Genomic DNA, 15,042 nt, shown 5'->3' on the forward strand with positions numbered 1-15,042 from the left:
AAGAGTGTTCTTTGCATGCAATTAAATGCTATTCTGGGGTGTTTTCCTGAAGGTAAGTTGGAAGAAACAGTGGATGGCTGTTGAGAAATTGTGTGTTGTTAATGAATCAACTCTAGAAATGTGTTTCTGCAACAGTGAACGTGTAGGAGTTTAGCAGAAATGAAGAACAAAAGCTTAACTGAAAACCAACAAGGAAACAGCTTTGTAGTTTATGGGTCAGAGAAGTTACTCCAATGTACTGTCATAAGCTATAAAAACTAGCACAGGTGGGGAAATTAGGTACTATGAATAAATGTGTGTTTGTGCCTTTTTATTTCTTAGTCTGAACTATCAAAATTACATTTGATCCAATTAAAATAAGCACAGGGATCATATTTTGCTTGGAAATTTTGAGGAACTTTAATGAATTTCAAGTTTGGGGAACTGGCAGAACACAGTTTCAGGATGTAATTAAGGGTGGTGAGTTTCAGGGATTAAATCCTGTTTCCTATACATAGCTCTGTTGCGTTGATATAACATGAATGCAAAAGAGATATTTGCACATTTTGTCGAGGTAACATTATTTCTGTTACTACCATTTTCTCCTGAAATCATTCCCTGCCATAACAAAAATAAAGCTTTTTAAGGTCAAGATGGGTACAGCAGTCAGAAGGAAATTATACATGGGGCAGTACAGAATCATAAACAATTGCATTCATGTGTGTATGTTTTTTACGAACCCTTTTAATTTTTTTGTGTGAGTACACAATGAGTACATTGGCAGGAAGTCCATTCACACATCTCTTCATCCCTTCTGCATCATTATTATTTACCCCTGTGACACATTAAGGCCCTCCCCCCCATTGTTCCACACTGTCCCCTCCCCCCTCCCACTTGAGTCTTGTGGTTTGTGGTTGTATAGACTCTTGGTGTGATCTTTACCTGAGAAAGAACGAAAACACGCTGACGTTACTTGTCATAGAAAGGTTTCACTTACAAGAAGGGCGACTGGAAGTCACTTTCCCATTGCTTCCCCAGCCAAGCAGACTCTATTGAGCTATCAGAAAGGGTGCAAGCAGAGGACGTTTTTCCACAATATCTTCTCCTAGTGAGGGTTGTTTGTGGGGATGAAGTTCAGAGTGCTTTTAATGATGCTCCTTGCGGTTGTAGTGGATGGTATGAGACGGCTTCCTGCTTCACTTTCAGACTGATAAGACTTATCTAGATTCCACATGTCTGCCACCAGTTTATCTGAACAAAGCTTTTGTTCACTGCAGAATATAACTTTCAAATGTAGGATAGTCTTTGTGATTTGCTCTTTAAACTTCTAACTTTTTTTCAAACATACCACAGATATAGTTTTATGGCATTTAGAACTATAAGATAATATTGTCATTGTGTTACATTTAGGAGATTGCATGCTAGCGATAAGTTGTTGCAGGCAGTTGATTGCTACTATTGGAAAACTTGGCATAACATATTGTTTTAGACTGGTGTTCTGTACAGCAGTGTTTCACATGGTATTGTACTGGGTCTGAGTTTTAAATTTACTGTTAAATTGTCTTTCTGTTTCAAAAGGAGCAACAGTTGAAGCCCCAAGTGATCTTAAATGCTATAAGAATTCCACTGAAATGGATGAAGACTTTACATGTACTTGGAGACCTGGGGCTTCTGGTGAGAATTTTAACTACACACTACATTATTGGTGAGTTAACTGCCAACCCATGCCTCACTTGCTGTGAATCAAATAAGTGTGCTGTACAAAGTATGATCCCAATCAGCTAAAAAATCTATGCCACCTCTGTGTTTTTAGTGTACATGTAATGGGAATTAGCTGCAAGTACATTGATGCTGGACGGAGCCATAATGTCCTTCTGGTCTATGAATGGGTCATCACCGGAAAAGAGATGCACATGTGGGTGGATGCTCATATGGGCAGCTCTAAATACCGCTCAGCCAACTTCACTATGGTTCTGAAGGATCAAAGTAAGTGTGCCTCATTCACCCTTCCAAACCAAGGCTTTGTTTAGTTAAAAAAAATAGATTGTTCATTGATAGCCAATTTATTTCTCTCATAGTCCAGTGGGTGATCCCAATTTAAGAATTAATTTGATTATTTTTGATGGGCATGTTTCAGTGTGACAAAGTTTTTGTGTTAGTGTACAGGCTTGTGAGTGGCTTCACTCATTACCCTTTCAATATATTGTCTACAGTTCGGTATGATGCTCCCCATATTAAAAGCATGTCACGGTCATCTGGAAACCTGACTCTGTACTGGAAGAACCCACCGCGGGAAAAGGAGGCAATTATAAATGAGATTCAGTTCCGAAGAGAGGGGGAACAATCGTGGCAAAATGTAAGATGACTGAACCAATAACAAAATGTTCTTGTTAGACATCAATGCTAGGGAGCGGCATAGTCCTCTTGTGCTAGAGGTATTGACACAATTGCTTCATAACCCTCTTAAATGCTGGCATATGTTGCCTCTGCTGTCATCTCTCTGCTTGCTATCAACAGCCACCTGTATCAGATTCAAAACACTGGTTCTTGACTGTAGGGCTGAATCACGGCCTAATCCTCCCGAAAGAGCCACTGTGACCCAAATGCAGTCTACTGTCATATCTTACATTCCAGTCTGTTCTGACCTGTCTGGGATCTCTTGTTGCTTGGGAGTCCCCTGCCAATGCTGGGGATGCACATCAAACTCTGATCTTGCCCCCCAGCGGTGGAATGACCTCCCAGCTGTGTTACTTGCAGTCTCCTCTTCTAACAATATCTTGTCTCCTCTTCCAACAATATCTTGTCTCCTCTTGCCTTGATTGCCTGCTATGCACTACAATGTGAGTCTATGAATAACAGCTAGCTTGTAAAGCATAGTAGCGACCTGTCTTCCACATATTCAGATTGAATATAGTTATTAATTAAAACACATATCCAACATAACTGCTTGCTTGATTCTAGCTATTTTCAAACTAGTAGTTTGCGTTTGTGTCTTGTCAACAGTGTACTTGAATTTGTTAGGGTACAGCGATGTTCTTTTTGCCTTGTTTGATGCACTTACAGTATTTGTAAGTTGCCGTAGAGAACAGCGTCTGCTATGTGCCTAAATGTAAATGTGAATGTTAATAGCTACATAGTCAGGTCAACTGCACACAGCTTTTTAATGATTCTAGCAAATCTAAGAACAGATTTTTAATTTGAATGTATTTTATCTCTTTGATGTTGTTCCAGAACACATTGGAAACACAAGGTGAAAATAAACTAGGTATGTATTTTTTCTTATATTTAATTTTTTGACCTCTCATTTAGAGAAATTAACTATTTTCAGTAAATGAAAAACTTACATTTACAGTCACATATTTGTCAACATTAATTACATATACCATTGTGAATGAAATTTTACCAATAGAACTTTCTGTTCCACAACATCAAAATCAGCTTTGTACAAAAACAATAAAAAAATGTATGCCTTGATGGCATAATTATTATATAATATAATAATTATATTCATATTAATTATAAAATTCACAGCATCCCCTTAAAAAAGCAACGCCAAACCAGTTTTAAGTATGCATGTCAGAACTTGACAAAAGTTAGATATTTTAGGGTCACTTAACAGTAGTGAGAGAAAAACTAGTTCCTAAAAATGAAAAAAGCCGAAAATAGTAGCAAGGTAAGAACATGGTAACATCCTATGTGCTAATTCTAATGTAGAAACAAGTAAACGCGTTTGGAGGTTTCCTGAGGCCACCACAGTACGTCTCAGGACCCCCAGAGGTTAACTAGCGTATGGGGCTGGTTGTGCACAGTGAGATATAATCATAAATGTTTCTACAGAGGAATACACTCTGACCATCCAGAAAGATGCAGTTTATGAGGTCCGAATTAAACGTAGGGCCAAGCACCTACGCACCCACATATGGAGCGCCTGGAGCAACGCCAGTAAAGTGCCCATTGGTAAGTGATCCCTGTCTGTTGTCTTCAGTGTGGTCTTGTCATTCTCACTCTGGAGAATATACCCCACTGCTTCTAATGCAGAAAGCGTCATTCTTAATTTTGATTCAATAATAATAATAAGAAAAATAATTGTATAAGATAATAATAATAATAATAATAATAATAAAAAGATGGAATATGTATCTTCCTATATTTTTGCAGAAATCCATAATCAGCCCGAGGTTAAGTGGAATGTGGGGGAACTGAAAAGGGGTGTGCGCCTGCTGAAGCTGAGCTGGACGGTAAGTTAACAAAATCCAGTTAGCATACGAAAATATGCTAGTCCTGCTCAGGAATGCAATTCAGTCGAAGGACAAAAAACCACCGGTTTTCATGCAAAAAATGTAGCATGTAGCATTAAAACACAAGCTGCTAGTGTATGGATATATGAGCTATCAAGTGGAGACTCAAAGGGGATTCAGAGGATGTAGAATAGAATAGAAAGCGAAATTAACAGAGCACTCATAGCAACACTTTCACTTCATCTTACTGAAGGAATGTTGGCCTGTCTTAAATGCATAGATTAGATTATATTAGATTAGATTAGATTCAACTTTATTGTCATTGCACAGAGTACACATACTGAGACAACGAAATGCAGTTAGCATCTAACCAGAAGTGCAAAAGAAGCAGTAAAGTGCAGTAAGGTGTATGTACATAAGTGAATAAATATGAATACAATATGATAAATATGAATACAATACAGTGTGGTATAAACAGTATAGACAGTGGATCGGTATAAATATGATAAATATATTATTAGCAAGGTGCGGCAGTGCAAGGTTCAGTCATTGGAGTAAGTTGAGTGGGGGGGGGGGGGGAGCTGGGGGGGTCCAGGTGGGGGTATCCGGGGTGGGGGGGGGGGGGGGCTGTCACCGTGGTGCAGAGTTCAGCAAGGTGACAGCTGAGGGGAAAAAGCTGTTCCTGAACCTGCTGGTCCTAGAACGGAGGCTCCTGTAGCGCCTCCCAGAGGGAAGGAGGGCAAACAGTCTGTGGCTGGGGTAAGAGGTGTCCCTGGCGATGCTGCGTGCCTTCCGCAGACACCGCTTGTGCTGGACAGTCTGAATTGCTGGGAGTGGAGTGCTGGTGATGCGTTGGGCGGTTTTCACCACCCTCTGAAGTGCTTTCTGGTCCGAGGCAGGACAGCTGCCGTATCAAACTGTGATGCAGTTGGTGAGGATGCTTTCAATTGTGCAGCGGTAGAAGTTCACCAGAATCTGAGGAGACAGATGGGCTTTCCTCAGTCTCCTCAGGAAGAAGAGTCGCTGGTGAGCCTTCTTGACCAGGGTCGAAGTGTTGAGGGCCCAGGAGAGGTCCTCGGAGATGTGGACGCCCAGAAACTTGAAGCTGGTGACACGCTCAACCTCCGTCCCGTCTATGCAGATAGGGGTGTGCGTGCCTCCTTTGATCTTTCTGAAGTCCACAATGAGCTCCTTGGTCTTCTTGGTGTTGAGGGCTAGGTTGTTGTCGGCGCACCACGCCGCCAGGTGCTGGACCTCCTCCCTGTAGGCTGTCTCATCGTTGTTATTTATGAGACCAACCACCGTAGTGTCGTCTGCAAACTTGATAATGGTATTGGAGCCATGTACAGGAGTGCAGTCATGGGTGAAGAGGGAGCATAGAGGAGAGGGGATGCTCAGTTTAACACTTCAGATGAAAAAGTGCAACAAATTCACACCTATGTATAGTCTATAAAGGAATGTTGTAGTTACCATTTAAATTATGGCCTGTTGTGTCACTTCATGTTATGTCGTCCATCAGGCACCCCCAGAGGCTGAGTCAGTAGGAGGAGTGAAATACATGCTATCCCTTGTTATTACGACTTGTCAGAGAAAACCCAAGACCATCTCAAGGACGACCACCCAGTACAAAATTAATGTGACTGCTTCTGCTGTCAGTGTGACCATTGCGGCTGTTAACAATGTAGGGGAGTCACCAAAACAGATTTTCACTGTCCCAGCACAGCACCTCACACGTAAGAGAAATCTTGTGTGTGTGTGTGTGCGTACGTTCGTGCGTGTGTGCGTGTTTATGAATTGTGTGTGTATGTGTGTGTGTGTGTGTGTGTGCGCGTGCGTGTTTATGAATTGTGTGTGTGTGTCATTTAGAGACTTAACTGAGGTCTTTTCTTACCCCACTCCTCAGACTGCCCTAAAGACCAGGTTGACCATTTGAAGGAGAAGAAACGTAAGAAATGTGTGGAGATGTATGAGCTGACAGGGGACACCAGTACAGGCTCTGTGTATAGCAACATGTCTAAAAACGCCACACATGCGTTGAATGAAATAAAGAGGAAAGGTGAGCAGGCAGCATAGAGAAACTAAGTTGAAATTGTTTGAGCAAGAAATGTTTCAACATTTTGGAAAGACCATTCATATGCCATTCTAAACAAAATAAAACATTTCAGTCATCAGTAGTCCTTATAGCATTTTTCATCTGCTAAAAATGAAGTTGTGCAATATGCTATTCTAAACTAAATAAAACATTTCAGATACCAGTAGTCCTTATAGAATTTATCATCTGTAAAATTTGTGCATTTGGACATGGTGAAGGTAATGTTCAGCATTGCAGTATTTTATTATGCCTCTGCTAAAGCATGTTGTATGTTTCATTTAGAGATGAAAGACTTTGTGCGCTATCATTACTTTGTACACATTGGAGCAAATAAGCCACAGACGATAGCATTGTGCCCCATTTACAAGACAGAGGGAGGTAAGTAATTTACATGTAAATGTAAAACACTACAGAACAATGAAGCTACAGTATTGGGATCATTGGGATATAAATTGTATAGTATTGTTGGAAAATAACCTTTAAAAATAGCATTTTCTTTCAGTACCCACACAGGGGCCTCCAAATGTGACTGTTGCAGAAGTAACATACAACTCTGCCCTGGTGTCTTGGCACCCTATTCCAATAACTCATCAGCAAGGCTTTCTGAAGAATTATGTCCTTTACATCACAAGAGGGAATGACACAAATGTAGGTAAGTTTGTTCTGTTTGAGGTTTGAGAATGTATTGCTTCTTGCCTATATGGTTCTTGGTGAGTTTTTGTTATACCATGTGTTTTCGCCGAGAATTTCTTTCTTTCGGATGAGACGTTAAACCGAGGTCCTGACTCACTGTGGTCATTAAAGATCCCATCACACTATTCGCAAAGAGTAGGGGGTTCCTCAGTCAGGGGGGTGATTGCCACCTAATCATCCCCTGATTTAATTGGCTAAAAAAGGTTCTCTCCCTCCAGTGGAGCTGCTCAGTGGCCAAAAATAGAGGATTGTGGTTGTACTGGGCAGCTACCAGGTGTGAATGTGTATGAGTGCAAAGCAGGGCGTTTGCAAAAGAGCATCCGTGCTCAGTGAACCTACCCTGGGTAAATAAAGGTTAAATAAACTAAAATAAAAAATGTTATATTAAATATTTTTGTGTGTATTTTATACTTGCTGTTAGTGGTAGGGTGAATTTCCCCTCTGAGGTTGAATAGTTTATTTTGTCCAAATGAGGATTTTACAACATGGAAAAAGTATCAGCAGTTAGTTCTTCATTACAGCAACAGACTGCAGGAAATGAGTTTGCTCTTGTTAAACCGCCCAAGTCAAAACATCTGTGTAAGTTCTGTATACTTCAGAGCTTTTAAGAAGTTAGTAGCGAGCTACATTACAGACAACTATACATCTCTTCATTCATTTATTTACAGAAAATAGTAGTTCAGGGGGCTACAAACAAATGTTTAACAACGAAATAAGCTTAATTGAGATAGTCTGACTGAATAGATATGACAATATGTTGGATGAACAACTACATATTTGCAATATACATGCAACTGCTGATTTTTTTCCCCGCAAGGAATATGTCAGATTAAATATGGAGATATTAAATTAAGACACGTTAAACCGAATTAACTGAGAGCTCAGTGCTTATGAAAAGCAGCCAGCACATCGACCCACAGGGCCAGGTTTCAAAAACACAGCAGTAGGGAGTCCATTTTGCCTTCTGGTCTGAAGTGTTTATTCTTATTCTATCAAAGCACAACTGTCTAAATTCTGCCCTCTGCTGGTGAGATGCATTTCCTACAATCATCTCTCTCTCTCTCTCTCTCTCTCTCTCTCTTTCCCCAACTCAGTAAATGTCTCACAATTTCAAACAAACTACACCATTCAGAATCTTACTCCTGGAACCCTTTACATTGTAAATGTTGCCGGGGAAACAGCTATGGGTGTGGGACCAAACACAACAAAGGAGATACTATTGAATCCACTACAAGGTATTGCAATATTGAAAATACTGTTTTCATGCTGAATGTTCTATTAGCCTTACAGTCATACAAATATTCTGTTACATTGAGGATATGGTCTCCAGATCATGAGGTCATTCATTATTTGTTTGCATTGTCCTGTCTGATTAGCTAAGTAGTAATGTGCATTCAGTGGACATGTGGACTAGAAGAATATTTTTACAAACTGGTAAAATTTATGTATATGTTTTTAAATTATTGCTGACATGCAAAAGAAGCAGAAAACCTGCATCAGCAGATGGTGATGTTATTATTACCTCCTCTCACTAAATACAGGCGTATCTGGCTGGAACTGGGTGATTGTAGGCCTCGTTGTTGCTCCTGTGGTCCTCACAATTTTCTGCAGTTTCATCGTTAAAAGGTGAGGAGAAAAAAAAACCTTCTGAAGGACGCCAGCTCCTGTCTTCATTCTGAGGTTGCCCTTCCATGGTCGCAAGGATTCAGTTGAGCTTTATTAGCAGGATAGAAGTTATCTTTTCACCCTCTGTTTTATTCAAAGCCCATAAGCTCAGTTTCAGTAGGATGTGTACTAATGTTTCAGGGATTAATCGCATTCTGATCTGAGAGGATATAAGTCAATGGCTGTGGCCATCAAAGACCAGCAGTGACCACCAGTGCCCAGTTTAATATTTCTCAAACAACCAAATGTGTGAAGAAAATGAAGTTCACAGGGCCCTGGTATTTGTGTTTATACATATTAAAACTTATTGACATCTATGTTTCATAAGGCTTGTGATTCATGACTGGATGTGTGTAATGTTTATGGTACCTAATATGCACTTAAAAATGCTTAACCATCCCATCCCAAGCTGAAAAAAGTAATTCAATCAGTGGTTAAAAAATCAGCCATTAGTCATTAAGCAAAAAAATACCATCTGAAAACATGACTTTCTGGAATGTCATTTGCAGTGCCTGTCTATTGTCACAAGGCAAATGCAAAGGCTGGTGCTGTCTAAAATTAGATGGGTGGGGTGGAGGTGTTAGGTGAGCATGCACACACTCTGCTTTTGAAATGAACTATACATTTAGCATTTCCTTGCATACGCTTCCATTCCAACAGATTAAAACATAAGCTGCTACCAGAAATTCCAACTCCAATGATAACAGACACACGCGCAAATAATTTCAGGAATGATGAGGTAAGACTAATCACCTGGCTGCAGCATTCTGAGGCTGACCCACATTTTTTAATGTAGGATTCACAACTTGAGTGAGTGGTGCTAGTCATGTAATGAATTTACTCTGATGTCACAGCAACTGTATCCAGCGGAGGAGGAGCTGCATCCTGTTATCCTGGTTCATGATCTGCAAGACAAAAGCAACATACCTCCGCCACCCCTCGATCAGAGCCCCCTGCTGGAGGAGTGTGAAACCACACTCTGTGAAGACGAGGACAGGGAGACGCAGATTGACTCAGACGCCTTTGGATTAAGTCTCACCCTGAATCCTGATTATAAGAGGCAGACGCTGGGCCTCCCAGCACCCCTGGAGTTAACGGAGCACAGCCACGAGCAAGCCGAGTGCGAGGCCACCACTCCTGTCTACAGGAACGGCCTGGTCTTTGAACTTAAAGTCGAGAACGCTTCAGATATCAGGACACAGCTATAGCTGATTCTGGAATGACCCACACACCTGGGCACAGAGGAGCTCTTCAAGAAATTTGCTGAGTGTGTTAAAGATGGATTGCCAATGCTTACCTATTCAGGACTAACAAGGGCTACATACTGTATTTGCTTACATAAAATGAAACCAAGTTAACATGAATATAGTATGCTATTTCTGCAGTTCATCAAACTTCTGTTCAGAGACTTGGGTTGAAGTGTTTAAAAGCATAATTCGAATACTGTGTGATTGGAGTGTTTTCTTTTGTGTTTTTAAAGATATAAACCAAATCACTTCACCAGTGGAGTTAACGGAGCACGGCCACGAACAAGCTGACTGCCGGATCACCGTCTTGTTCTTTGTGGTTATGTACTTTGCAGACATCAGAGAAAACCTGAAAAAGTCCCTCAAGATTTATGTACACTTTGATTATAGGGTTGTTATTCAATTTTAACAACCCTACAATAGAACACATTTCAGAGGGCAGGAAATGATAAGTCATCAAGAAGCAAGATTTTTTTTTAAAAAATTGCTGACATGGATGGCTTTTAGACACTGGAACCTTGTGGCCAGTGTTTCCTTTGACTTTGACTTGCACCAACTGAAAACTAAAACTACCACATTGCATTTCTGAATTTTAGCATCTTTGTGTGGGTTAGGCAAATCCTAACAAATTTATTGAACATATTCTTAAGTGAAACTCTCTACAATTGGATTATTTTCAGTTATTATAGCCAGTGCCACTAGAGGGACCTATACATTACTATCAGTGGAGAGGAACTCAAGTGGAAAAAGTAACTAATTGTTCTGGAATGTTATTCATTTTGCTTGTGTGAGACCCTACAACATTACTGTTCCGCGGAAAGGGTAACAGTACTGTAGTGTGGTCATAGACGTCAGCTTTCATTTCTGTTTGCGTGCACTGGTAATTGAGCATGTGCTGCTGGAATTCTGCCTTAAGTATTTATTCCTCATTCAGTCACATGTTTGTCTTTTTTGTCTAGCCTCATTACGAGATTGTCACATTTCACTTTCCTCACAATGAGAAAAAAGACCTAATTTTTACACAAGCTTGTATAAAGATGACTCAGCATTGTGTATATATATTGTGCAAATTTTTTGAAACATTGTAACAATATTGCAAATCCCACTAACATGAACTTTATTGTACTGGTAAACAGCTGAGTCATTCAATATAGTGCATGTGTTTGTGTGTGTGTTATTTTAAGACTATTTAAAATGTATGTTTTTTGTATATGGCCTTGGAATATGATAAATAAATAACAATAACTTGGAAAAATGGAGACTGTACTCGTACTACTGCAAGACTGCAGGACTGGAAACAATATTCTCATGTAAGAGTCACATATATGAATATTTACAGATGATAGGACTTGATAACTAATGAACACACGTTTGTTTTGAATTTTCTTGAACAAACGCAGTGTAAGAGTTGTCCACTGAAAATCTGAAAGCTAAATGCTGTCACCGTCACACCCTTGGTAGGTCTCCTGAGGGTGTGGCATAGCGTGCGTGTGATGAAACAATTGACCACAAAGGCTAAAAAAAGAGCAGCTCCCTTTCATAAAGCTGACAGTGTTTGCTTAAGATGATTATTCAACCGTGTCATCTTCCACTTGTTAAGAAGGGTAATGCACTACTTTCCAAAGTTGAGTCATACTTGAACCCCTTACATGACTTCTGCTTGTAAGAGTCCACAGAGCATGTGACCACTTCTCTATAGGTGTCTTTCTTGTTAAGCAAGAGGTCATTTTCCGGTCTTCATCATGTTCATCATCAAATCAAATCATGTTTACCACATCACATATTTATGAAGATATTCTTCAAAATATTGATTGGCGTATTTGAATTAACATTCTGCTTTGTTATGTGTTGTGTATGAATACCTCAAGAGGAAACTATTTTTAGCTATCGTCATTTAAATCTCCAAAAGCTGGCTAACATGAAAACGGCATTGAGAAACGTATACGGAACAGCTATTTTGTATGAGGGTGTTTATCATCCATTCTAAGAATACTTGTTAAGACATTTGCTGAAGGCAGCCAAAGCTTTACAAAAGGAGTGCTGGTGTTAGAGATTTCACTGAGGGGCGTGGCTAGGCAGGGCTTCAGTATAAATGAAAGAAAGCTCGTGGAATTTCATTCACAACATTGAAACGCACGCCCGCACATACAGGCGTCAACAAGAGCGCACATTACTGGCTCTGCTGCTCCCCTCATAAAGATACTTCAGTGCAGGGCTCTGGCAGTGTGATGCGTCTCCTCAGCTGTGTACTGCTGCTGGCCTGCTGCTTCAGCAGAGTGGCCGGCAGGCCGCACCTGAGCCAGGGGGAGAGGAGCTTGTGGCTGGAGGCCGTCAAGAAGGGAATCCTGGAATCTCTGGGGATGGACGGACCACCAGCGTCCCATGTGAAACCTCGGCAGGAAGAGCTGAGGAGGATGTATTTCCTGTACGAGAGGGAACTTCAGGAGCTACACCGGAACCACAGTCAGGCTGCAGGGACCCAGCGCCCCACAGTTAACAGAGCCTCCACAGTACTCTTACCAGCTCAGGGTGAGTTTTTATCAACTGAAACTGTTATCCATCGTTAAAATGTAAGTGAATAATCTCTGGCCTATGCCACTGAGCAAGCCTGTAGTCCAATTCTAGTGTTCCCTGTTACAACAGAAAGAAAGAGGTGTGTTGCATTATGATGTCTATAAAATATGAGGAGTTTGACAGAACAGGTGTACAAGCCTTTGTAATTGAGTCTCACAAGACACCTTTACCCTCACTTCCAGTCATGCTGCTTACTGTACTGATAGTGATGTGGCATGTGAAGAAACAGGGAGGACGACGTAATCTAGGTGAACTTTGTATCTGTATTTCACATTCACTAATGACGAACATGGAATCTTCCACTCTGTACAGTGTCTTCTGGTGTATGAAAAATTCTGGTAACAAAAGTGCATTCACATTTACCCATTCTTTCATTTCCATGCTTAGAATGTATTATCCTTCAATGATCTCTTAGAGCTATTTAAAATTTTTCTTTGGCTCTGTCTCCCTTACGTCTTGCTGTTCCATTGTCTCTGTCCTAATCCTGTCATGCAAACATGCTGGTTTATCCCTGTGCAATCTTTGTCCATTATTTGATATTCTTTGTTTCACTTATTAACTTGCACTGACCTAAGGCAACCTTGAGTTTCTATAAAGCCTTCCAACAAAGATTCTTCTTCTTATTATTATTCTTATTATTATTATTATTATCATCATTATTGTTATATTCATGATATACATCTATTTACTTATACTATGATACAAATTATGAGGGAAAATTATCATCATAATAATAATAATCAAGCACATAATTGTAAGATCTTAACTTCTTGTTCAAGAATCCAGATTCAGATGTAAATGGATGTGATAGAGCACAGTTTGAGGCAGGATAAACAATATGAGTTTTTCTCCCAACAGTTCAATACCTCGAAACCCAGCGATTCAGGGCCATCTTCCACAAGACACATCTCATCAGGAAGGAGCTTATTCTGGTGCAGGCCAAGCTGAAACTCTGTGGACATTTTCTGGACAAACACCGGTCGGGTCAGCCTGTGCCTCGGCAAGAGGTCCAAGTCAAAATACATCAGATAATTAACAAAACTGCCCAAGAGCCATTGAAGAATGATGGCCTTGTTTTGACAAAAGTCTTAGATTCTAACAGCTTGACTCTAGATATTCACCCCACTGTTGAAATCTGGAGAGCAAGTATGGAGGAGCCTCTGGTGCTAGAAGTAGAGTTTGTTACAGGAAGAGAGAAGCATCCAGAGGGTACCCCTGAGCTGGTCTTGGAAATGGAAGTGACTGAACCTGTGTTGGAAAAGAGGAGGAAACGGAGGCGGGCGCCTGTCAAAGACGACTGCGAGGGGGAGGACAGGTGCTGCCGGAAGTCCCTGAGCGTCTCTTTCAAGGACATTGGTTGGTCAGATTGGGTGGTGGCCCCTGAGGGCTACACCATGTACTTCTGCGACGGCTCGTGTCCCAGCAACTACAGGCCGGCCAGCATGCACACCCAGGTCAAGTCGCGCTTGCACCGCATGACTAAGGGAGCCACGCCCCGACCCTGCTGTGTGCCGGCCTCCTACGAGCCCATGGTGATCATGCACTACGACAGCCAGGGGAAGCTCACGTTCACCACGTTCAATGACATGATTGTCAGCAGCTGCCACTGCGCCTGATACACCATTGCCAAGGACAAAAACAACAAAACAATGGCAAATTTTTTTACACTGAAAAGATTGAAAACATTTGAAACCAGAGTAAAAATTATTAATAACCTCGAACCTGGAACCTGAATTAAATAATATGCAGCTAAAAGCAGTTTGTGCACCTATTACGTTGTTACTCATGCTCAGGTTTTGCTTACTTCACTGCCTACTGCAGTACTGTACCTCAAAAGTGCTTTGTTTATGTGTGAATCATTTTTAAGTCAAACAAATTCATTTTTTTTGTATTTTGAATTACATATTGTGTGAAATACAGTAGTGAATAAGACAGCGAATCCGATTTGTATTCTGATTCCTTAAAAAAATACATACATGAAACGTACATTTTTAAAAGTTATTGGATATTTATTGAAAGATGTATGTTGGCGTTATTTATTGATTCTGTCTGTTTTCAAGGATGTACCATGTGTATTTTAAATGAAGCATTGAGCTATTCATATTGAATAAAGCCTTATATTCTTTAAAAAAATGACAAAATCCAGTTTAAATCTTCTTTTAAAACATTTTTAGGAAAGAAATATTTAAAACTAAAGTTTAATTTCTGTACATATAAATATTGTTTTTATTTATCTTTCCTAATCTTTTTTTGTCATTCACTTCAATCCAATTCCACTTCAATTTTGTCAGTCACATCAATCCAAATACTTCAACAGGGACCTGCATTACAATTACCTTGGAATTTGAAACATTTCAGTATGACATAAGTAAGACACTAATTAAGACATTGTATTCTGACCTATTATCCTTTGAACCTTCCAGTATGAAGTGTATGTTCCTTTTGCTTACCACATTTTGCTTTAGTTTCACTTGGTGAAAATCACCTTTTGTCCCAGATGCTTTAGAACATATTTCTGAACATGCATCCCAGTCAAAATAGTATAACTATTCAT

At 40.3% G+C, this 15,042-nt stretch overlaps 2 protein-coding genes across 2 annotated transcripts; both read left to right on the plus strand.

Annotated features, from left to right (window-relative positions):
- The first annotated feature begins 959 nt into the window (after window positions 1-959).
- On the plus strand, window positions 960-10,388 carry il12rb1 (interleukin 12 receptor subunit beta 1). The gene is made up of 15 exons (XM_035412786.1): window positions 960-1,155; window positions 1,558-1,684; window positions 1,793-1,965; window positions 2,193-2,335; window positions 3,211-3,244; window positions 3,817-3,936; window positions 4,138-4,217; window positions 5,737-5,950; window positions 6,121-6,273; window positions 6,592-6,687; window positions 6,812-6,961; window positions 8,097-8,237; window positions 8,544-8,628; window positions 9,328-9,406; window positions 9,522-10,388. The coding sequence occupies exons 1-15, from the start codon at window positions 1,107-1,109 to the stop codon at window positions 9,873-9,875; spliced, it is 1,998 nt and encodes a 665-aa protein (XP_035268677.1). The 5' UTR covers window positions 960-1,106; the 3' UTR covers window positions 9,876-10,388.
- A 1,735-nt stretch (window positions 10,389-12,123) lies between these two features.
- Window positions 12,124-14,678, plus strand: LOC118225403 (inhibin beta B chain). The gene is made up of 2 exons (XM_035413743.1): window positions 12,124-12,443; window positions 13,347-14,678. Exons 1-2 carry the CDS (start codon window positions 12,143-12,145, stop codon window positions 14,102-14,104), a joined length of 1,059 nt encoding a protein of 352 aa, XP_035269634.1. The 5' UTR covers window positions 12,124-12,142; the 3' UTR covers window positions 14,105-14,678.
- Window positions 14,679-15,042: the final 364 nt, after the last annotated feature.

This window comes from Anguilla anguilla, chromosome 4 (genome assembly GCF_013347855.1).
Source record: "Anguilla anguilla isolate fAngAng1 chromosome 4, fAngAng1.pri, whole genome shotgun sequence".
NCBI classification, from domain to species: domain Eukaryota; kingdom Metazoa; phylum Chordata; class Actinopteri; order Anguilliformes; family Anguillidae; genus Anguilla; species Anguilla anguilla.